This window comes from Piliocolobus tephrosceles, chromosome 18, assembly GCF_002776525.5.
Source record: "Piliocolobus tephrosceles isolate RC106 chromosome 18, ASM277652v3, whole genome shotgun sequence".
In the NCBI taxonomy this organism is placed as follows: Eukaryota; Metazoa; Chordata; class Mammalia; order Primates; family Cercopithecidae; genus Piliocolobus; species Piliocolobus tephrosceles.
The window spans coordinates 47,097,801-47,122,870 of NC_045451.1; the positions used below are offsets into that span (position 1 = coordinate 47,097,801).

The 25,070-nt window shown below is 44.8% G+C and overlaps 1 protein-coding gene across 5 annotated transcripts in view; it reads right to left on the reverse strand.

Annotated features, from left to right (window-relative positions):
- Positions 1-1,624: 1,624 nt before the first annotated feature.
- MAPRE2 (microtubule associated protein RP/EB family member 2) overlaps positions 1,625-25,070 on the reverse strand; it is a 164,060-nt gene continuing 140,614 nt past the window's right edge. For all 5 annotated transcript variants that reach the window (XM_023207702.3, XM_023207700.2, XM_023207701.3 and 2 more), the window contains 3 exons: positions 18,421-18,560; positions 13,168-13,326; positions 1,625-4,787 (listed from right to left, as the gene is read on the reverse strand). In XM_023207702.3, coding sequence (XP_023063470.1) covers positions 4,713-4,787; positions 13,168-13,326; positions 18,421-18,560 — 374 coding nt within the window. In that variant the 3' untranslated portion in view covers positions 1,625-4,712. The remainder of the gene's footprint in view (positions 4,788-13,167; positions 13,327-18,420; positions 18,561-25,070) is intronic.

The window sequence follows — 25,070 nt, forward strand, 5'->3', positions numbered from 1 at the left end:
ACAGAAGCACAGCCTCAGTAAATGCACCTTCTGTGTACTCCTAATCTATACAAAACATGGGGTCCGGCTCAGAGTTGGGGGTCTGTCCATGAGGCAGTCTTGTGATCCAAAGTCCCAGGGCCACGTGAGGGTCCTCCAGGAATCAATGGATTTTCTCCTTAGCTTTGCTTTTCTTTAGGCAAGTAAAGCCAGGACTCCTCTAATGAGTGGAAAACATCTTTTATGAGTTCCTGGTTCAGCAAGACAGGAGCTATTAGACATCCAGGGATATGTTTTTATCCATCATTTGTGCTGTTTGGCAACATGGCCTCAGTGCTGAGAAACTGGGTCAGTAAAAGTTATTACGAGTGACAGTAGCCTCAATTAATGACCATAGTTGTGTTCTAGCAGTTAAAAGGAATAAAGTCAGAAACTAAGTTGTCTGTGTTTTAGAGAACTGGCATTTTATAACTCAAATTCAGTGGAATTCCATTAACTTTTTTTGGGAAGGGGTGTCTCTGGACTTGAGCCTACTCATAGTACCAGAAGCAACCAATTTTGAGAGATGATGTCAGATTTAATAATGTAGAACAAGCATATTATTTCACCACCTTTGAACCATCAGTGACACATTTACTAGAGTCCACCAGTGTACATTTTGTAAGCTGAATCACATGTATTTTTGTCTGTGCACAAATGTCTAAGTATAAGATCAAGTGCTTAAAACCCCAGAGTTGGTGGACTAAACGGGAAACACGTGTACTTTGAGCATGAGATTTCAAACCCAGGTCATGGCTCACAAACTTCTGTCACAAGTGTACCTTGGGAGGAAATGAATGTAGATGGAGAAGAGGGGTAACATCTTTGCCTTCTGTTATTTTCCCACTTATTTTAATAGAAATGTGCCTAAAGGCAAGCGACTGGAAAATAGTGGCCAAAGGACATTAGAGAAACCAAACTGGCCTCTAGGTGGTGCTTGGAAGCAGCATAGGGAAGGCTGGCACCCTTCAGGGTGAAAAGGGTATTAGCTGAAGTCCAGTAACCTGCAGGCTCCAGGGTAACGTCTGTATCCCACTGTGACCTGCTCTGCAGTCTCCACAGGTGATTACTGGGCCAGTTGAAATACATTTCTCTTTTCACCTATTCCTGTATCTGTTAAGTTGTTGTTACGGTTATAGCTCATGTCGATAAATCATTGCCGTTTAAAGTCAACAAACACTTACTCACAGGGCTTTTGTCAAGCAGGTCATTCTGCCACAAAGCTGTCCTTAGAAACATCTGCCTGCTTCTCTCTCAGTTTCCTATTTGCCCAGCACTGTCTCGTCCAGATGGAGCATGCTGGACCTGCAGGAGCTGCGATTCTGTTTGCTTGCATGTGGGATGTTTCCCAAGGGAATGTTTTCTCTTTCTTTTTTTTGGTAACGTTTTTAAAAGGTATTATAGCTGCTACATTTGATATCAAATGTGAGTCTGTAACTCCTGTTAACAACATTTGCCATCAATAAGAAACAAAGACACCTCCCCGTGTAAATCATAATAAAATGTGGGTCGATGTGTAAATCCACACAAATCTATTCCTATTCGCATGCTGACTGAAAAGGGAATCTTCAGCATAAAAATGTAAGAATCTGTAACTCCAGGCAGATTTTAACATATACTTTTTTTTTATTAAATATGTAAAAAGATCAATGCAAGTCAAGTTATTCACATATTCAGAGACAAAAACTATTCTACCATGCGACAATAGGTGGGTAATGTAAAATGAACGTGATACATCTGAATAAGACTTTTTCATCTATTATGTCATTACTTATCTATATTTATAATTAACAATACATATGTTTACATTCCTTTCAGTTTACATTTAATATATAACAAAAGCTTTATGGTGTACTATTTAGTAAAAGTAATCTGAATGCATATTAAACCTTAACGGAATAATGGAAATACTCACCAGGGAAGGGAAGAGTTCTTGGTTCCCTTCTGGAATTTACTTCTCTCAGGTCAACAGGTGTTTTTCTTTTTTTTTTTTTTCCTGCTTTTCTGCTTAGAACAAACATGGACTTTCTCTTTGCCCCCTGCTTCGATCACTTCCTATCTGACAGCAGCAGTGGAAGTGCTATAACCAGCCGAGAGTGGGCATGAGAGGGGACTAAGGATGAAACTGGGCTTCCTGAGAGGGAGAAGTGGAGCACGCACCCAGGGACACTTCCCGCCCAGCCTGATGACATGTGACCAGGGGCCGCCAAGGAAAGCGTGCCCTGAATGCCGAGATGAGAGAATGATGGGGTCCCACCATCCATGGGAAATGGGTGGGGGTCTGCGCAGAGGCTGGAGGTGCAGCCTAAGAAGACCGACTCAAATCCAGCTGTTAAAGATTCCCCAAAGCATCTGAGACATCATCTGGGGTGCAGCACAACAGAAGACTTTAAGATGGGGCCAGAAAGAAGACTGTATAGCTCTTCTCTAAATAAATGAATGGTCTGCCCCAAGCCTTCGGGAAGGAGAATGGACTATAGTGACTGGGGAAAGTTCTCTTTGCAGGCTAAGAGATCTGACCAGCATGTTTATAACTGAGAAGGCTGGGGAGCTGGAGGACAATGGAGTGGTTCCTGCAAGAGTCACCAGGGAGGCTTATGCAAGCTATACAGCAGTAAGGGGTTGCTGGAGAAAGCAGGATCCTGACTCCCTGCTACCCATTCACGTGCATCCACATGACAGGGGTTTGGTCATGATCCACCGAGCACTGGGTGTGACTGAGATGTCCAGAGCAGATGAAGAATGGCCTAGGAACCACTGCAGTATCAGCTGCATAGAGTTATTGTGACCTTTTACAAGAGCTATTTTTTTTTTTTTTTTTAAAGAGATCAGTGAGTACAACAGGCTCAGAAGGGCAACACGCTGTTAAGCATGATGCTGTGTATAGCACATGCCACTACTACTTGTGACCAGGTGTGGGAGGATGTCACTGCCGAGAGCCAGGCTGTCCAGCCTTAGAGAAATAAGCTGCCGCTACGATGCAGACTGAGCAGGAGAGAGAAGAAAGGGAAACCAAACACCACGGAACATCTGTCCAATCCTGCACAGTGTGTTGTAATAATCTCAAAAATACAAGCCATCTTTTCCATATAACTCAATAAATATCACTTTGCTGTAAAAGATTTATTTTGGAGAGACTTCTTTTGGTGAAAAGCTTCAATGCTAGAATTTAGAATTCATATTTCATCAATTAATAAAGAAATTTCAAAGCTTCAGGATACATAATTCAGAAATTTATTTTAAGCTTTTCAGTTAAGCGGAAAGTGGGGTGGGCACATTTGTTTCTTGTTTTTGTTGCACCTGCTAAGTCAAATAACAAGTGAAAGTAAATCTAAAGTTAGAAACCAAGGTGAAATGAATGATCCAGGAAGGGATACCATCTGTCAAAGGAAAAAATAAAGAAATAAAAGAGGCAAAGACTTGGAAAGAGACTAATGTGCAAATATTAGTTAAAAAAATAAGGAATGCTTTTAATTCATTAATGTTTCCTCTATTTATGAATTGCCATGGTTTAGCTACGGTCAATGACAAGAAGGGCCCTTGTGTTAAAGAGGGAAAATTCTTTATTCTGGAAGATATTGGAGTCATAGATTTTTCTGTGCTGTTATTCCAGTGTCTACTCCAGACTGCAGAACCATGATTCTCCCTTGCAATTATGCTCCTATGAATAAGGTCTTCACTTCTAGCCTTACAGCAAGTGTGTGGCATGGTGCAGGGCCTTGGAGCTCAGGGCTGCACATCTGAAGTTACCCTTTAGTAGGGATCCCCTAGAGTGAATGACAGTTTTGTGGCTGAAACCTACACAAAGAGGAAGAGGAATGAGGCAGGAAGACCTGTACCCAACCAGACCCTCTTTGGACTGCAGAAAACTGATGGCAACATCTCGGGGAGAGTGGCTGCCCACCAAAGAGGACCCTGAGAAACAAAACAGCATAACCTGGGAAACGGGCTACATGGGGGGCAAAGGACATGGTGACAGGGCAAAGTTGAGATGGTGTTTTCCTTGAGTGAATGTCTTTCAAAACTAACAACATACTGTGTAGTTGTCTAACATGCTGATGGAGGAACACTGCTGGGCCCTGAAATCCTAGCTTTGAATCCATTTTTTCCCTTTAGTATTGTGAGTAGAGGGAGAAACTGACCTTATGTTTTCCCCCATGACACAAGTCACCGTCATTATGGCTTTCATATCAAGTATCTGTTTCCCTTTGTTCCAATTATTTGACCAAATTTATGTTCAGAGGTTAGACTTGCAAACATCAAAGCACCACAAATGTGTGTGACATCTAGTGACACTGGGTTGAAAAATGCCAATATAAATACCATATATCAAATTACCATTGTTTCACACCAGGATAAAAAGAGGGGTGGTGGCAGTGGTGTTGGGGTGGGAAAGAGTTGTTCTGGAAAGAAATGAAGAAAAGAGCAGAACCAATCTCAAGCAGCCAAGTGGTGAAGTTGGATGTATGTGACCCTATGATCTCTCGGGTAGGCGGCCAGAGGGCCGTCCGCTAATACACCTTGGCAAAGAAAATGGGAACCAAGCGCAGTGGCTGGCATATGCAACAGTGCGTTGATGGTAACGGCAGATTGGGAACAACTGGTTTCTGTTGAGCTTGGGGCCACACATGTTCCAATTCTCCAGAAGAAACGTTCCCACGCACAATGGAAGTGTCAAGAGCAGCCGGGGCGGGTCAGTACTCTTCCTGCTGCGGGGGCTGCTGGTCGTGGGCTTGCTCCTCTGCTTCCGGCTCTTCTGTGTGGCCCTCCTGTGGGCAAGGGAGAAGTGTCAGCTGAGATAATTGACTGGGAATGGGGCCCTGCAGCGTCCCAGCCCACTGCCACTGCCAGCATGGCGTCTCAAGGCTGTGGAGGGCACCAGGCTTAGTTAGACACAACTCGCCATGCAAATGTCTCCCAGCTTCTGATGGCCGATACATGTGCAGGGACGCCTTAGCTTCTCCATGGATCAAAAAACAGATCATTCTAGAAAGCACAGTCATCAGGCTTCAGGCGCTCAACTATTTTGTTTCCGAAGGAAATCTTCATAGAATACATGGCATACTTTCCTAACCTTTGTAAAAGAGTCAACCAAACACAGTGACCCTAGAGCATCATGACAACCATGAGTTAAGCTGCTGTAATATAAAAGCAGCACCCCGGCCTCTGTGGTATGTTGGGGGTGGGGTGCCACTCCTCACTAATGGATAGGGATGTGGGCTTCTGCTCCATTTCCTAGTCCCTCCCTGGCTGTCATTTTTCTTGCTCCCTAGTGTCCGCCTGAAGGAGACCCTTTGTTATGTTACTAACCTGATGTAGGCTTAGACACTAGAGCAGCAGTGTTAGAGGCTCCCAGGCTAAGGAAAGGACAGCAGGCACATTTCATGGGTTGCCCCAGGCAAGGAGACCCCTCCCAACGAGGGTGCTCAGGAGCTTTAGCTCAAGGACTTTGGGACATCTACTAAGACTGCCTGGGGCCCTTTTGACTTAACTGAGAATCAGATAGGTGAGATGCTCTTCCCACTGTTTAGAAATAAACAGCCCTATTTATTCCTTTGCCTAACCCAGTGAAGCCCATCATGAACACCAACTCCAGGGAGCACTAGCCTCACTCAGCCATATCTGTACATTCATTCATTGTCTGAACTCACACAAAATATTTGCTGTTTTTCACCTTAGCTGACGGAGCGTGGCTAATCAGAGGAGTTTCGTGTTCCCTCAGGAAGGGCACACAGCTTCTGCGATGCAGTCTGGAGCATGTGCTGGGACATACAGAAGTGCCCATGCCTCCCACACCTGGCATGCTGACTCCTGAGCACTGAACTGCCCAAGCCCTTCCCTCTCTGTCGGGCCCCTCTTCCCTGGAGCTTAGGACAAACCCATCTTTGGCCAATTCAAACATGGCATGATCATCTCTCCAGATCACTGCTTCTCTCTTCTCCTGCAGCCTTTATTTTCTTCCTCTGCTATGACACTGATTTGGAATCTTGTCGACTCTTTTGGCCCCATCCACTGGATGCTGAGGTTACTGAAGTCAGGGATAGGATTCTTGGTGCCACATCTTTCTTATGTAAGACTCAATCCATGTTGTGTTGAGAGGAACAAATCGCAGTGGATTCAAGAATGAATGACTGAGACCATCAGACCATCAGCCAAGGTCACAAGCCACTTATTTTCCGAGAGCCAGTAAGTGGAATGTTAAGGTTACAACATGGACTCAAGTTCACATCCCAGCTCTGTTATTTACAGGCTGTGTGGGTTTGGGCCTAGAACTTAACTGCTCTGGGCCCAGTGTCCTCATCTGTGAAGTTGGGGATAGAGTATCCATGTAAGAGCATTTTCAATGCATTTCATTAATCAATGAATCACAGGACTCCTGGAATCCAATAGAGGAGTTAATGAGTTAAAATAGGTAAAGTGCCTAGAAGAGTGTTTGGCACATGGTAAACAGAAATGTGAGCTGTGGTTATTATTTCTTAGTGGGAAAACTCTGGAATATATTCTGGAAGTGCAAGTAATTTTTTAAAAAAGTAACCCTTTCTGTGACAACCAACAGTAGACAGTGACATTGTGTTGAAAACTTGGGATAAAATCTGGCATTGTCTCTTACTGTGCCGACAGGCCCCTTATTCAGCAAATGTGAGCTCTCCCTACCCCTTGACCACCCTGTGTTCACCACCTAGAACTGGCTCCACCTCTGGAATGTTAGGCCCAATCTCTTGCTCTCTCTGACCACATCCTGTGTCTTCCTGACCCTTGCACTCCTGGATTAATTGCAGGTGCTCTTTGACCTCGGGGAGATCTCAGAGCCCTGATCCCCTCTTTACTCCCCTTCTGCCGGATCGACCCCAGACCGCTAGGTATCACAGCAGCTGTGCTCTTGGCGCTTCCTCTGCACAATGCTTTGCCCTCTGCCTGGCACATGTGAGGCTGGTCCTCTCAGCTCAGAGTCCGTGCGTCACCGACAGTGTGGCCATACACGCTCGGGAGCAGGACAGAACTTCTTCCTGGACCAGCGCAGGACAAGAAACAGTTACTGGCCTTCCCAAGCCAGTGCTCTCCTCTCATCCAGGGGAGAAGAATGAAACTAACATTCATGGGAGTTTGACAGGAATGGTGGGCTGGGAACCCCCGGCTGTCTGTCCTGCCACATGCTCCTCTAAATTACGAGAAAGCCACTCCTCCCTGAAGCCTCTCTCACTGCCTGCACCCCCGAGTTAATGGCTTCCCTCTCCAAGCTTCCTATCCTCGGTTTCTGCTTCGGTGGGAGGGCGCACCACAGTCCTGCATGTGTTCCTGCTGGGTGGCTGGCTGCACATCTGTCTCTCCAGCCAGGCTCTGAGCCCCCCGCGGTGAGTTATGTTGTTTTATTCAGCATCCTAACTCTTGAACGTGAGTGTGGTGTCTTCCATATTGTATTGCTCAAACTTCAGTTGGTCTAAAGTATGCTTTTCTTTATATAATTGTTTCTGTGCATGTTAAGACTGCTGAAAAGACTTCAGATATGAGGATCTGTTTTACATTTTGCAGAAATTCTCGTTTGCTCACGTCACAACCAGGAGTTTATTGTGGGCTAATGGAGTTAAAGTTGAAAGACCTAGATTCAAGTAATCATTGAGCCTATAACAAACTAGAGGGCCAGGAAGTCACTAGGCTAGGCCTCCTTTCCAAACACATCTAACAAGACAGCAGTTTTGCTGGCCTTGTCTATGGCTCTGAGGCTTCCAGATGCCCAGGGCAGCTGCTCCTCATGCAAACCCAGCTTAAGTCTCAGTCACAGGACCCCTCTGTGATGTCATGCATCTGCAGGAACTGTGGAGCCCAGACAGCTCTCACTGGGAAATACCAGCAAAGCTCCCAATTTATCAATGGATTGCTCATGCTTGGCACGCAAGTTAAGGCAGCACGAGAGCCTGGCAGAACACATCTGTAATTCTGAGGTGTTACAAAATCGCAGCTGAGAGCTCACAGCCCACACAATGTGACTGCAGGCTCACGGGAAAAAACAATCTTTTTCTATGCCTTATACAAGAAAGAAGAACTTAAACCCATGTCTAAGTAGGAGGCCAGGCAAAACCTATACCAAATATAAGACTAATGCACCAGAGCATCACTTAATAATTCTACTATGTGCGCATCAATCTATTCTCATCTTTCTGTTCAGCTGTGAGTGACTGTAAGAAGACTATCATTCTTTAGTTTCCTTACAATCATTAGATAGAGAGGCAAACTGGAAGATGGTATTGAAGAAGGCTCTTGGCCACTGTGGGAGGAAAATGGGGGCAAAGGAGAGAGGAAGGCCCATCAGGAAGCTCCAACAGCTCCTGGCTTCCTAGCTGTGGGAGGCACCACCCTGCAGCCTTGTCTCCTGCCACCATGCCAGCTGTGGCTGCTGGTCTTTCTTCTCTGCTTTGCTCATGCAGTTTCTCCCTAACTTAGCTCTATAGCTGTCGATGTTCCCAGTTGCCGTGTAACATCCAACACAAATGCCAACTTTGCTGTGAAGTCTCTGTGTGGTCCTCCAGGCAGCTTTTATCTGCTCCCCACGCAAGTTTATTTATGTCTCCATTATCACATTTGTCATCATCTGACACATATTCTAGTTAGTCATGTCCCTGTCTGTCTCCCTTACTGGGACTGGGAGCTCCTCTGAGGTGGGGTTGGGTCTTTTTCTATAGCCAACACTTAGCCCAGTGACAAGAGGACCTCCAGTGACAGAAGCACAGCCTGTCCCTGCAGGAAACAAGTAACTGTTCATAAGCTGGTGCCCTTCAGCTGACAGAATCCACAGGGAGCAGGTAGCCAATGCCTCAGCCCAGACTCCTGTGGCTCCAAGCTAAGTATCAGGGGAAAACATAATGAGAATAAGTATCTGCTCTGGAAACTTCCATTAGGTTTCTACAACTGGGAATTGAACCACCTCTGTTATTTTCTACTCAAAACTCCCACCTGGATTTTCACATCTTCCACACATCATATTCTGCGATGGCTTAAATATAAGAATCAGAGGCCAATCATCACCAAATAAAAGTGTTAAGTAATCACTCAGGGGAAGAGATCTCTCCCCAGCAAATACTCCTACCTCAAATGTCAAAGCAAAGCATGTCCATCTATGTTTAGCTGAACAGCACGAGCTACAATCTGGCCTTCTATCTCCAGGAGGGCTCTGGGAAAGGCAGACAACCAGGCATCTGTGCCATCTCAGTTCTGTACACACAGCTGTACCAACAGCATCATGAACAAAGTGCTGGCACTTCCTCCCAGATGCCATGCACATCATCCCTGCACATCATCCCTGCACATCATCCCTGCACATCATCCCTGCACATGGGTGCAAATCTATCCGTCACCCAAGTGCAGGGCTGGCCAGAAAATAGGACACAATGTCAGGGGAAAGCACAGTGGGGCAAAAGCAGGATTCCCAGAGATGGGGGCAGTGGTGTATGGTGGCATCGTAACTACTAAGCACATTCTTTTCAAAACTGATGCTTTTACAGAGCATAGACATAGGTGAAGGTAGGCGAGGGCACAGCTTTAAGAAGGCTCACTCCCCCAGAGTAGGACTGGCTACGTGCTTCTGGGTGGTTCCAGAGAAACCAGATTCCATATTCTCAGGGAGAAATGAAAATGCTCGGAGGCTTTATGATATCTAGGATGATTTCTTGGACCTATGGCAGGTGGAGTGCTGGGGGCAGAAAGAAGAGTATCTAGCTGCTCCTGAGCCTCTTGGCAGAGTCACGCATGCACAGGATATGGAAAGCACCCAGCACGGCATCCAGGCCCACTGCAGTCTTCCTTTGCTTTCTGCATAAAAACCAAGGTTTAAAAAAATGGGTCTTGTCACATTCCAGACAAGGACACCTGGCATATTCCAGATCAAACGGCTTACTCTCTGTAGAAAACTCAGTATAGCCTGATGCGTCTCTTTTGGAGTTTTACAGACACAAAGTTGCAATAAAAATATCCTGGAACTAGAAAAATTAAGCCAGCAACTGCATTTGAACATCTTGCTCTGGTAACCCACACATGCAATTTATGTTAAGGCTGTTTTCTCTGCCAGATTCAACTGCCTGGTTACTCTGAGTAATTCTCTTCTTGAATTTTGGGTACTCCCCAGCATATACTTACAGGGCAATGCCTCTGTCTCTTCCCCTCTCTCTTCCTTCCCTTAAATCTATTTGATGATGTCAGCGCAGTGCCAGAGATACAACAAAGTGGGTTTAAAAAAGTTACAAACTGGCTAGAAGAAAACTGAAGTTCTTCGTGGATGCTGATTTAAAATCAGATGAATGCCCAGAAAAAGAGGCCACAACTAGGCTTTTGAAAGTGCAAATCAATAAAACGAGATAAGGGGAGTCATTTAGAGAAAACCCAGGTAAAAATTTGGAAACTTTTAGTGTGTTCAACTGAAGACCGTCAAGCGGACAGTCAGTCAATGCTGAGGCTTTCCCCAGTTGCTACTATGTCCATTCCCTCCCTGCTCCACGGTAACCAATACTCGGCGAGGGAGGTAACATAGTCCTTACGATCTTAGCCTCTGAGTTAGATAAATCTGGGTTCAAATCCTAGTGCTGGAGCTTATTAACCATGAGCCATTGGGTAAGTAATTTCAACTATAAAATGTAGATAAGTAACTACTCACCTCACAGGGATGTGGTTAAGATCAGAAATCTACAAAGGACATGAATACAATCCCTAGCACATACTAAATGCTCAATCAGTATTAGCCATTACTACTGCCATAATACCATTTAAAAGGTGGCTTAGACTTGGAGAAGGGAGAACATAAACTCAGGATTCAGATTTCAGGGTTCAAATGGAAATTATTCTGCTCCTAGACTTGGGAAAATTATTCAACCTCTCTGCTGCCTTAGTTTCCCTCATCTGTACAATGGGATGACAACAATAGCTAACAATCCTAACAGGATTCTCTAGAGAATTACAGGAGCTAATAAGCTAATACACATCAAGCCCTAGGCCCTTCTTCCTCAAACCCCAACCCAGGTGCCTCAGAAGAAGAGGTGTCTGCTAAACTTATTATTCAGTCTTAATGAATGATGAGGCCTTAAAGTGTTATTTCTTCTTTTTTTGCGGGGGGACGGAGTCTCGCTCTGTCACCCAGGCTGGAGTGCAGTGGCACGATCCCAGCTCACTGCAAGCTCCGCCTCCCGGGTTCACACCATTCTCCTGCCTCAGCCTCCCGAGTAGCTGGGACTACAGGCGCCCGCTACCGCGCCCGGCTAATGTTTTGTATTTTTAGTAGAGACGGGGTTTCACCGTGGTCTCGATCTCCTGACCTCATGATCCGCCCGCCTCGGCCTCCCAAAGTGCTGGGATTACAGGTGTGAGCCACCGCGCCTGGCCTAAAGTGTTCTTTCTTCTTGGGATGCCTGCATTTTAGTTGCATGTACATTGCAGGAATTGCTCTCTGAATCCAGATGGTGGCAAGGTGGTGCTGGGATGTATGTGTGTGGGGGTCGGGTGGTGACGGGTATGGCAGAACAGAAACTGAGTACGGTCATCTAGGTAGACCCCCTGGAAATCACACCCAGGAGGCAAGAGCTCTTGCCTGAGGCTGTCCACCTATCCTTAGCCGGGAATTCAGTGGACCTCTCCAACACTTCATTTGGAGTTCACTGTCAGACAGTGCTCCTGCACATGGACTCCCTCTTGGGACAAAATTTGGTATGAGGTTAGACTCAGGGTTTCCCTCGTTTGAAGTACAGGGCTGGGAAGAAGATTCGATCCTGCATGCTGGCCTTATTCCCACTAGCAGGCGTTATTACAGACAGCAGCGCCATTCGCTCAGCCTCACGGTGCTGTGGAGACCTCAGCTGATTTAGCCTCAAACAAGCTTGTGAAGAGAATAACCATAGTCCATCTAGTGCTTACAGAGGGCAAGCACTGTGTACACACAGGACATCATATATGTGACGCTGTGGCAGCTGCAGACACACTACAAATCAGTCTCTGGTTTCTTCCATCAGATCTGAAAATACTGAGAACTGTATTTTATGAAGCCATCATGGAAACCAGGTGGATTCTCGGGGCTTCAAATTCTGAGCTATTGATAACCAAGAAATAATTTAAACCAAAATATTTGGAAGAAATGAAAAAAATAAAGTGGTAGAGAGCTTCCAAACCACAGATATAGTGCCTTACAGTTTAGGAGAGTTTCAGTGCTAGTATTTTGAGGCATAAATGGAGTAAACATTTGCCTGGGATTCAGCTGGAATAAGAAAGCAAACGTGCTGATGGCTTGCTACGTCCTATAGAGATGTCAACACATACAATTCCACTGGAGGCCCTCAGAACATCACAGGCCTCCAGCCCAGAGACTGGGACGCTTCCACTGGCATCAGCCTGACATAAAAGAAGCTGGACACCCCAACCCCTCAACTTGGCTCAGTGGAAGGTGAAGCCACATCGGGCTCCCACCCCCGCCTCTGGCTGCTGGGCCTCTCTCTCCTGCCACTGGCAGACCCGGGGTGCCTTGCCTCAGTCTCTGCCATGCATCCTGCCCCCTTCCTCTCCTTGCTTCCTAGATTCTTATTCCTCCCCCGTTTCTCACATCTGCTTTTCATCACCCTGACACAGCCACATCCTGGGTCTCCATCAGCACTTGTGAACAGCAACTCTGGTGGCAGGTCCTCCCCATAAAGGAGGTGTGCATGTGGCTGTCCCACAGCTCTGGTCTGTCCTGGCAATGAGTAACCAAGACAACTAGCTACGAAGTAAAAACAGTCAGTTATGGGCCTTCTGGGGCTGGGAAAAGCATCTAGATTATTTTCTGCTTTAACTATACTCCGAATTTGCATGAAGAAGGAGGAATCCATATACAAATTCTTAATGCTCATTTGCTCAGAGAACTGCAGACCACTTGGAGTTTGGCTGCATAAGCATATTCTTCTGTCAAAGCCTTCCCCACCCATCTCTTCCCAGATTAGTGTATGACTGCCTGTCCCACAGGCATGGGTCGATGGATCATGATGATAATGAGGTTTATTCCTTTGGGACTATCAAACGCACTCAGCTGAGTGCTAATTCTCACTGAGGTCCTGGGGACGTGTTCTAAGGCATGCCGATCTACTGTGCTTTGACCAAGAGAGTCATTTTAGAACACAGGAGTCACGTGCTCCTCACACTTACGTGTTCTTCTGAAGCATACAGGACGTCCATTAGTCGCTGCACGAGGTCATCATTTTCCTGCCCGTGTTCTTGGCAGAGTAGCTCGATCTCTCTCAACTTCCCAAAGTAGAAATCCCTTTCCTTTTCCACGCCTTCAAGGGCAAGTTTTAATGAATGTACCTGCAATGGAGTGAGAGTGAAGAAAAAAAACCACCCAAAATATAGTATAAGAAGTGACCAGCAATTCCTGTAAATAAAACCCAAAACACAGAGAGAGGGGGAGAGAGAGGCGGAGAGACGGGGAGAGGGAGAGGGAGAGGGAGAGGGAGAGGGAGAGGGGGAGAGAGAGAGAGAGAGACAGAGAGACAGAGACAGAGAGACAGAGACAGAGACAGAGAGACAGAGAGAGGGGGGCAGAAATAACCAATGTGTAAGTCTGAGGGAGAAATAACAGGGCTGTTGTCTGGAGCTTGACCCTGGGCCAAAACGTCCAATTCTCCACAGCACTCTGATCATTTCCTTCAGGCAACTGAGCGTTTATTAACCAGGGACAGAGTGGGCCTTCTGCTTGTGCGGTTCCACGCAGGATGGGAGTGAGCTTTCGTCTGCTGCTAACATAGGCTGGAACACATCTTTCCTCTAACTGGTTACTGTGGTCTGAAAGTTTGTATCTCCTCAAAATGTGTATGTTGAAATCCTAACACCCAAGGTGATGATGTTAGGAGGTGGGGCCTTTGGGAGGTGGCTGTCATGGGGGTAGAGCCCTTATGAATAGGATGAGTGTCCCGACAAGAGGCCCAAGTGAGCTCATTCATCCTTTCTGCATGTGAAGACAAAGAGAAGGTGCCATCTATGAAGAATGGGACCTCAAGCAGACACTGAATCTGCTGGTGCCTTGATCTTGGACATCCCAGTCTCCAGAATTGTGATAAGTAAATTTCTGTTGTTTATAAGCCACCCTGTCTACAGTACTCTGCTCTAGCAGCCTGAACAGACTGAAATACTTGCTCATCTTCTGCAGGAAATGGAGAATGGGAGGAAGAAAGAGAAGCAGAAGAGAGAGGCTGTACGCACGGCTATTTAGATTTATGTTGAGGACTTTCCCTCCCTTAGATCACTTGCATGGAAGCCGCCCTTAGCTGTAGACCCTTTCACAAATGATACTGAGCCACATTAGACAAATGCTCTCCAGGGAGAAAGTGGGGCTTCGTGACACGAGGAAAACTGGGTGAGACCGAAAGCCTGGCTGAGTGGATCTGTCTCAATTTCTCTAGTTCAGGCTTTGGCTACATCACTGAGAAGGCAGGAGGGCAAGGAAGGCCTATTCTCTCACCACAGTAACCCTCATTCCTTCTTTCTTCCTCTCGATCCTGGTTCACAGAGTTTCCAGGGATGTGCAGCTTCTCAGGGTGGCTACAGATCAGTCCAAGTGAAGGGAGGAGGCAGTGGTCAAAAGAGGGTCCAAGGACTCGGACACCCAGAGCTAAAGAAACCCTGATGGGGTTGTGACTAGATCTGGCTTCAAATCTGGGTCTACCAGGCACAGCAGCTGCACTCAGGCCCAAACTATTACCCTGTTCCTGGTCTCTGAGGATCTCCATTTGCTTAAACCCTGTGTTTATTTTTATGTAGCGTATATGCTTCAGGTGGTAAATTAAATCTTTCATGGCCCTCCTTAGGTAAAATCTCTCTGTCATTATCTTAAAAATCACCCCAATAGAATTTCAAAAAATTAATTTGGAATGCAAAATTTCCTACTCTCTCCTTCTAATAATTCTGGGCCTTTGTGTATGCTTTATCCATCTGGAATTACTGATTCATTCAAACACACACTGACCCCATACAGCGTCCATCCTCTTCCTGTGCACCTGGCAAACCATATCCATCCTGTAGATTGAGTTACCCTCACTGACGCCCCCAAGTGGCTGCTTGCAAAGCAGTGGAGAACCAGTTTGCTTTTAACTCATTTCTATTAATACTATAGCTTGCACATTTGTAAGATGTAAAAAAAAAAAAAAAGTGACGGTGACCAGCTTAAATTCCAGAAAAAAGAAAACTCTTATTCTAGAAATTCTTTCCTGCTTTAAAACAAACCAACTTCTCCCCAGGTTTGGACACAAAATCCATCTCAATCCTGTGCTAGTGCCAGCAGATGATCTGTGGCAGCTTAGGTGTGTCACCACCCCTCAGCCCCCTGTACCAGGCAAGGACACATCCCACCCACGAAAACTAGGTCTGTCTGGCCCCCTCGGGCTTTGTTCTGCACACTGAACAAATAGCTGAGGCTTTTCCAGACAAACCTTTAGTGCAAATCAGGCTTCAGTGATATTCCACATGCATTAGGTAACAGCTGCCACTACCAACATTCCCTAGTAAAAACCAACACTAGCTAACTTATATGATGAAAGATCAATTGGCAAGCAAAATTCCACTGTCATAGTCCCACTCACAAAGACCAATGCCAGCCTCATCCCTCTTGTGTTGTGGCACATGCTTAAGCAATGAAGGAGATGCTGGAGATGGATCTTAGAAAAGGAGAAGCAGCTCTCTTCTTATGATTCTTCCAACCCCTCCCAGTGTGGCCATAGACTGCAGGTTCCTGCAGGCCTTGCTGTTTCAGTGATGGCTATAGTCTCTACCTGGGCTAACTGACACCCATCCCCGGCCTCACCTGCGCTCCCTGAGCAATGACCAACCTACTTCCAGTTGGCTAATCCACTGACTCCAACCCACTTCTGGTTGGCTAACCCACTATCCAGAACAAGTCCCTAATTATTTTGTTTATGACTTTTCCTACTGTATGTCTTTTGATTCATTTCTCTCATGGGACTGGTCTAGCATAGTATAACTTCTTTAGTGCATCATGGGAAATTGCCTGAGAAAATGCAAGAGGCCAAGCAAATGAGAATCCTCCAAGTTTAAGGCACTTGTCCCTTTCTCAATGAAGACTGTGCTTCACCCTTCAGCATCAGGGTCTCCCCTCAGCCTCTCCTCACCTGAGTGTTCTTTGTTCCAACACCATGATGCCTGTGGGGCCCCCTCCCAGACTCGAGGGGCATCCTGTTGGCTCCAAGACAGAAAAAGGAGGGAACGGCAACAGTTAACCATGGATATAAATTTGGAGTAAGTGCTCAGTAATATTGATTGAAGGACTCACAATGCAGGGTGTGTCTTCCTTCTGAGGGACAGACAGGGGGAGGCACATTCCTCGGTGTGAAGGTATCAGGGGGCAGAAATGGGGAGTGAGGCCTTTTGGAAGTAATGAAGGGATTATAACAGCAAGGTGGCACTGGACCATTCCTCTCTCTTCTCACTCGGTTCTCTGAGTGGCATTGTGGATGGTAGGATGGTTTAGTGGAGGCATTTTAGAGGTCTGGGTTCCCTGGGGATGGGCTCTGTGTGTGATCTGGAGAGCCAACGGGAGTCTAGAGCCAGCCCCAAGGAGAGGAAGTGGGGCTGGCTGAGTCAGGCTGTAAGGGAGAGAGAACCTCAAGGTTTCCACGTGGTCATACTTAGCGCTGGAGAGGTGGGACACTGGGTGTGGTAGATGAGGAAGAGAGGGAGGAGTCATGAAGAAACACAAGATAAGAAAGATACCAAAAGAATTTGGGTTCCTTAAGGAAAAAGAGTTCTACAGTTGTGCCTTCGTATCTGAGAGGAATTGATTCCAGATTGTCCCTCAGATATAAAAACCCATGGATACCGAAGTCCCTGATATACGACAATATAAGATATCATATTTGCATATAACCTACGCACATACTCCTGTATACCTTAAATTATCTCTACATTACTTATAATACCTAATACTATGTAAATAGTTATGCTGTATTGTTTTTAATTTGTATTCGTTTTTATGTTTGTATCGTTATTTTTTATTTTGAATATTTGCAATACTTGGTTGCTTGAATCTGTAGATGTGGTAACCCATGGATATGGGAGGACCAACTTTAGGTCCAAGGCATTACAGCCTTTTAGGTCTACTCTGATTTTCTTGGAGCCTGAGACATGTGGCCCAAGGCTCTTTATGACCGTCCTTACTGCCTTTTAATTGAGAAGAAGTCATTATTGGAAACAGGACTCAAACTGAGAATCAGCAGGTAATTAGAACATTCCAGTTTCCAAATCCAAGTCCTACCTGCTGGATGGCTTAAGTTTTTACACCTTTTTCCATAAAGTGATCAGAATTGTAAAGAAACACCCTAGCTATGAAACTGCCTTCATTAAACTAGATTCTTGATTACAAATATACAATTATCACAAAAGCTGTTTCTAAACTCTTGCTGGCTCATCAAGAATAAGATTAATCACCACGACTGGCCCAGTGAGTGGCTGGGAACAGCCTGGGGCCCTGGAGTAAAGGCTCCTCTCATAGCGGCAGGGTAGCCAGGATAAAAGGCTCTCCTGTATGGGCCCTCCACTACCCGTTGCTTTTATTACTTTTAAGCTACATATAATCTTAGGAAAGATGAGAAGTACCTACGATTTTATAATGAAAATTTCAGACAGTGGAACTAGCTAGATTTTACCATAACTGTGAGGAATGCTAAATTAAAAGGAAAGCTCTTCTACTTAAAACACAATTGTGGCCTTTCAGATCCCCCAAATATTGGGTTCGGTGCTCCTGCAGCACCCAACTTCTGCCATTGTGGGAAGTATCAGGTTTTTTGTTTAGCTCGTGTAATAACCTACTGTGTGCAATTGCTATCTACAAGTTCTATGACGGAAGGAAAGGTATCTATTTTACTACCATTATACTACCAGCATTAAGCATAATATCTTTCATATAGAATGAGCTCAACTACTAATAGCTGAAGAAAGGAAGGAAGGAGGGAAAAAAGAGAAGGGGAGGGAGACAGACTAACCCTGACTCAGCCTTCAAAAAGAGAGGGGAGGAGAGAGAGGGAGACAGACTCACCCTAATGCAATGCAGCACTACCTAGAAGGGCCAGAGGTGGGCAGGATGGACTATGTCTAGCGGGAGCTCATGACAGCCCTGAGGGACAGGGGAGGGGAAGGTGGCCTGAAGTCTGCAGCAAGGCTAAGCCATCTGCCCCATCTTAATGTACAACTTTGAGATTTGTGACTAACACTTTTTATTCATCATGGGCTACTGATTTTGTCTTCCAGAACAATTCTTTTTATTCTTTCTTACTTGAAACCAAGGATTCCTCCTTACCTTCCCTCCCTTACCCCAGTCCTAGGGGATCCTAGGCCCCCTACCTCTTACATTCGTCACTGCTCCTAGAGGTGTGGCCAGAGCTGATGCATTACCTGTTCATTAAGATGTATGACCTGCGTTTCTAAATCTTTATCAGATCTGGATGCTGAGCCGCTGGAAGAAGCCCTTTTGGCTGATGAGGGTCGAGAAGGTGTGGATCCTGGTTTAGCTGCTGGACTTGATTTAGCTGCACCTGAAAGCAATCAGAATAAATGCTAAATACTGGTAATATTAAAAATGTGTTTTAGATATATAGAAAATGAATGATATAAAAGCAGCTTACTATAACATGTAAGAGATACCTCCAGTGATCCCTTCCCATACAGAAGGAGTACAAATATTTCAGCAGGAGTGTATACAGTTAAAAGTATGGTTGTTTTGGACAATTTATCTCACCTTTGTGAGTGCTGTTTTTTTCCCTCAAGTAACATGAGGTTAATGCCATTGTCCCTTCTCCCTCTGGAGATGTAAGAGTAAGAGAACAAATTTTAAGATTTTTAAGAGGAAAGGTTTTTAGATAAGCTTAAAAGTATCACCCTAATTGAATTTCTAACAAACAAGAGAAAAGATCTTATAACCAATTAATACTTCAGAAGAAGTATCAATACAAATGTATTTTTTTCTCTTTTAAAACATTTCCTAGCTTTAGCCACTAAAATGCCTAAGAGCAATGACATCTCCATAGCAGCGCGCACTCCTGATGCCCAAACCTTGGTTTCTAAATGTTATTCTGCAATAAAAGGGCTTCTTGAGAAATGGCTGATTCTAGGGATGGGGCAGGGAATGTTCAGGGTAAGCTGAGGATATCTTGTGTCAAAAAGCAAGGAGGTGCTCCAGAATTAATATCAAAAGCTTAAAGGGGCTCCCCACTAGTCACACTTGGGACAGTTTGAATATTAGGAAGAACAATAGCTTCATTTATTGTAATGTATTGGATAAATAAAATCTATTAATCTATAATGACTGAAAGAGAGATGGGCTGGAAGACAGGGAGAGGGAGAAGGAAGAGAAAAGAATATAAAGATCTTTTCAATCCTTTTTAAGGAACACTGGCAGTCAGTAAATGTACAAGAAATGCTGGAACTAGAAAATAAATCACAATTTTGTGACATCCGTAACTAATAAGCGATTCAGAAAGGGCTCATCATTGGACGTGTAAACTTTAGGTGAGAGGGTTTTGGGGAGCAAGATATTTACATGTGTTACTCTAAAGGGGAAAATACACCCTTACAATGGGGCGATCTGAGGGTCAGCACCTTAAGCAAGTGATTCACTTAGCATCACTAACAATGTTATGAAGTGAAAAAATGAAAAACCATTGGTTTCAGGTAAGACATCACCTATCTGGAGCTCAGCTCACAGGAGACTCTCACTACCTAGAACAATGCACAGACACAAGAATGGCCTCTGCAGCCAAAATAGAAGTCCCAATGTATAACGCAATGTACTTCATGGATTATGAAATTCCAAGCCACTACTGGGGGCCCACCCATTCCCTTTTCCTCTGAACACAGTCCCCGTGAAGTGGCATCTCTGTTTTTCACCATCCCTTCAGTCTGGTGTAGGTGCTCCTTCTCTGTGCTCCCACTGGCCTAATACCCCAACCCCTGCTCTTGTTTAGAGCAAGAAACACATCTTACTCATCTTTGTAACCCCAGTGCGTAGCACAATGCTCAACTGAACATGTATTTGGTTAAAGAGCAAAAGTTTAACTATATAAACAAGTAAATAATACTTTTAGTGATATGGTTTCCAATTTTACAGTTTATTTCCAACTTCACAGTTTATTAGTATCAACAGACTAGCAAGAGCCGAAGGGTTATAAAGACAGGTATGTGACAGCAGTTACAAGTTTCAACCAACATCCTAATTACAGAGTAGAAAACAGGAAGACCATAAAATTTATATTTGTGTCTTCAGGTGCCTGGGGTCATCAGCTCTGGATGCAAGTCACACCCTCTAGAAACACTGACAGCATGACAGCCTTTAAAATACAGGCCTTTCTGTTAAAAATTTTTTTTAAAAATGAACTTCTTTAAAAACACAGGGAGGTGCCTAATATACTTTAAAATGAGAATGGTTAAATTGGGAAAGACTTAAAATAGTTTGAATTTCTCAGGGTAAATCTGTAGATCCCTGGAAACCTCACCTATGCAGAAGAGCTTCCCAATCGTTCTAGAGGGCTGATGTTTTGCTTTATTTGTGACTGGTATATGGCCGTGAGGAACCTTCTTCATCTCTGTTGAAGCCCATATAAAGCACTCCTGGAACACTACTTCCATGTCCTGCTGACCAAGTTCTTTAACCCAAAGGCAAACCAACTGGGCAAAGAAAACAATGTAGACGAGCAGGTAGGGGAGGCAGGGTGAGGACACCTGATCTGGCAAAGAGTCTTCTCTGAGGCAGCCACCAGCCTAACAGGTGGGGAGACAGCTCGGAAATATCAAGTTCATTCATCAGATCTTTTTATAAGCAATACCTCATATTTTAATATAAAGGAAGTCTAACAGAAAGCAGTGCAAAGACTGCCTATGATCAACACCCCTCACACACACTTATTACACTTATTAAGTGCCTGCCATGGGCCATGCACTGGAGGCCCCTAAAAATGCCTAAGATGCAGTCTTTGTTCTCCAGCTGAGTTCTCACATGAGCAACAGCTATCTAAGAATTCCCGGTGTGGCACCTTCGATGTTCTCAGGAATAAGCCAGTATTCTATGACTCCATGACCACCCCATGTGATATGGTTTGGCTGTGTCTCCACCCAAATCTCATCTTGAATTGTAGTTCCCATAATCCCCACATGTTGTGGGAGGAATCCTGTGGCAGGTAATTGAAGCATGAGGGGCAGTTACCTCCATGTTGTTCTCGTGATAGTGAGTGAGTTCTCACGAGATCTGATGGTTTTATAAGGTGCTTGTTCCCTCTTTGCTTGGCACTTCCTCCTTCCTGCTGCCGTGTGAAGAGGGACATGTTTGCTTCTCCTTCAGCCATGATTTCAAGTTTTCTGACGCCTCCCCAGCCCTGAGAAACTGTGAGTCAATTAAACCTCTTTTCTTTATAAATTATCCCGTCTTGGGCAGTTTTTTTTTTTTTTTTTTTTTTTTTGAGGCGGAGTCTGGCTCTGTCGCCCGGACTGGAGTGCAGTGGCCGGATCTCGGCTCACTGCAAGCTCCGCCTCCCGGGTTTACGCCATTCTCCTGCTTCAGCCTCCCGAGTAGCTGGGACTACAGGCGCCCGCCACCTCGCCCGGCTAGTTTTTGTATTTTTAGTAGAGACGGGGTTTCACCGTGTTAGCCAGGATGGTCTCGATCTCCTGACCTCGTGATCCACCCGTCTCGGCCTCCCAAAGTGCTGGGATTACAGGGGCAGTTCTTTATGGCACTGTAAGAACTAATACACCATGCAATTCAGGCTGTATTCCCTCTGCCTCCTTCCTGTCCCCTACCTCCTCTGAGCAAGCAGGTCTACCACCCTTCCAGTCTCAGCTCAGATGTCACTTTGTCTGGAAGGCCAAAGTGCCCTGAACACTTTCTACTGTTGTGGTACAGCTATTTCTTTAATGCCTACTTCTCCCACGAGCGGAAACGCCAGGACATCGGAGTTTTATCTGTGTTAGTCACCTTATGCTCTCACCACCAATCACAGTGCCTAACCCAGAGACATTCAGTAATAGTTTTTATAATTCATTATATAAGACCTAGCAGAGGCATCTCTTCAGGGTAAGGACACTGGGGGAAGCTTGAGGAGCTGATGCCAATGTCAAAGTCACAGACACAAAGAACCACCAAGACAAGAAGGAAACCAAATAAAAACCATCAGCCTCCCAGAAAGAGAGCTCCTCCTTGGTTTCCTCTCAAGATTACCTTCTGTAAATTACTTAGGCTCCTTACCTACACAGAATCAGGAGAGGTGGAGTGAACTCAGTCAGTCAGTATATGTTTAACTCTGAGTGGTCTGTGCTGGGCTGTCCAAGCCTGTGCCATGCTCACTGGCCCTTCCTGAGGGCCACAACCTTGCAGAGGGGGCTTCCCTAGATAGCAAGTGATGACCCACCTACTCTGACAGTCTTTCACAGGCAAGTCAGCAACAACAAAGTGGTTGCAATAACTGAGCTAGGATCATCAGACACACTCATGTTCTGGTATCTGGCCTTATCCAGTCTGATGTCAATTTTTTTAAATTGAAAAAAGTGATGGAAGAAACAGAAGCTGACTGCTTATAATACAGGGCTACCACTAATTATATTCTCAGGATATCATCAAATAGAGCTTGAAAAAAAAAACCTGACATGTTTGATAAGATGTAGAAGGGGTTGTGGCAAGCCAAACCCCTGGGCAAAGCCACATTATCAGGGAAGAGCAGCCATGAAGAAGCAGAGGACACTGGCCAGGAGAGCAGTGAGGAGACACGCAGGGAGAATCCCCGACCGCGGGAGGCGCTCAGCACGGCTCATGGCAGGGAGGGAGGGTGCAGCTGCTGCAGTTACTGATGCTCTCCCCCTTCTAGCCACACACAGTCACTTGGGGAAACAGGTTTTGCTTTGTTTTGTTTTCTTCCCTTGAGGAAATATCCCTTGCTGTTAACAGAGCCCAACTTCAACCTGCCTGTGGCTTGGACTCGCCAAGCTGTGGTTCAGCAGAGTCTCGGCCCTAAAATGGCATCTGTGTTCACAAATCAGGCAAAGGTCAGGTGGTGGCCTAGGGCCCCAGGGCTCTCCCACTGGCACACAGCACGTGCACCTCCTGGATCCCTTTGAGATGAGAGAGGTACAGGCGATGAAAATCAGGCTTGGCAACCTCTGCTGCTCCACCACCTACACACATGTGGGAAGGAAGAACTGCTTCTGCCCCACCCTTAAGCCTTGCTAAGGGAGACACAGTGCAGGCTGAGTGAAGGAAGAAATGGAAAAAATTCTAAACATTTAATAATCAATCACTCAGGTAATTAGTACTTGATATTTAAAATGAGAGTGATCTTGAAATTCTACTGTTTGGAGAAAAACTGATAACAGAGGAAAATAAATGATGCATGAGGATATGTGAGATCAGGCCTACTTAACTACATTTTTACCTTCAAATGAATAAATGTGAAGAAATTAAAAGAACAGGAAAGGCATGGGAAAGAGTTTAGTTATCTTCCGAGGTTTGGGTAAAAAACAACAACAACAAAAACCCCATAATTAACAGTTAAACTAAAAGCTCGTTTTCAAATAAATGTAAAGTGGGCTCATTAAATCATCACAAGCTGCAATTTGAAATGGAAGTAATTTACCCCTCGCAGCTGTCACATGATTAAGAAATACTAAATGTATAAAAATAAAAATGAAACCTTTTGTCCTCATTATATTCAATGATTTCATGTTTTCCTTTTCAGAATAAATAATAGACAATATCCTAACATATAGCATAACTCTTTAGAGTGAAGAACTTGTTTTTGTTTATTTGCTTTCTAGGTCTCGCTGTCTTCTAACAACCACACTCTAAAGTTTCTGGGGCTGCCAGATACTCTTTCCCCCTTACCTGGGCAATATTAACAAGAATGTTCTCGCAAAACTGCACAGTTATCAATGTCATAAACTTAACACTGATAGAAGACTTTTATGTGAGCTACCATCTGTATTCCAATCTCGTAAACTGCTCCCAACATGTCTCTGACAGCATCCAATCCTGGTTTTAGACACCAAAGTCCTCAAAAGCTATCTTCTTGCTTCCCAGAATGCCCCACTCCATCAGTGATTTGACTTCTGTACCTTTCCCAGGCCTCTTGGCTCAATGATGCTTATGTGGAAAACATTTACATAATAGCTTTTACAGAGAGTGCACCTACTTTGGCTGTAATACAGATAATAGATTTTTTTTTCTTGCAGCTGATTCAAATATTTCAATTTTTTTTCAAGCTGCATTTGATGATGTCCTGAGAACATAATTAGTGGTGGCCCTGTTTGCAAGTAACCATTTTGCCCTCAAGCTTTTCTACCTCCCTAATTTTACCTTTCAAAATAAAAAGGAATTTCAGAAGCAGAAGAAAATAAGCATCAATTCTGTCCAAGTCCCTGTAATTCTCTGAATCTGCTCGCTGGACATGATTTACAATGCTAGTCTTTGAGCAGTTGTGTCTTAATTAATGCCTTTAGGATTTGGGGGTATAAATATGATTCTAAGACATTTTAACCATAGTTGTAAAACAATTCGGAGTGGTCGGATTCACTGCCTTAGTGAAGCCTGGGCGTTGCCGTGTCTAATGTCAATAACTAGTAGCTTGCTTAATGTTTATGGAAAATGCTGCAACATGTTGGGCATATGAGGCCCAATGGATTCAGAAGGATGAAGCAAATCAAAGTACTGGACTTGGCTTTATCCTTCATGGCCAAGACTCTGCTGGAATTTAGAAATTCTTTTCACATAATCTGCCATATTATTCCTTTTGCCAAAATCATAAACAGAGGAGCTAAAAATATGACATTAATACTGTTGACAAGAACCACAGAGACATTAAAAACACGAGCATGTGCACACACACATGCAGGCGGCCACTACTCTTCTGGTTATGGTCATTCCCAATTTTTCTCTACTTTGAGAGCCCTTTCCCCTCCCAAACCATCCCCCTAGCCCTTCTCACTCAAATGAAGAAAACCCAGAGCTGAATAACTATGGCAGAAGATACACTGCATCTGTACTGATTCATTGTGGATGAATCTGA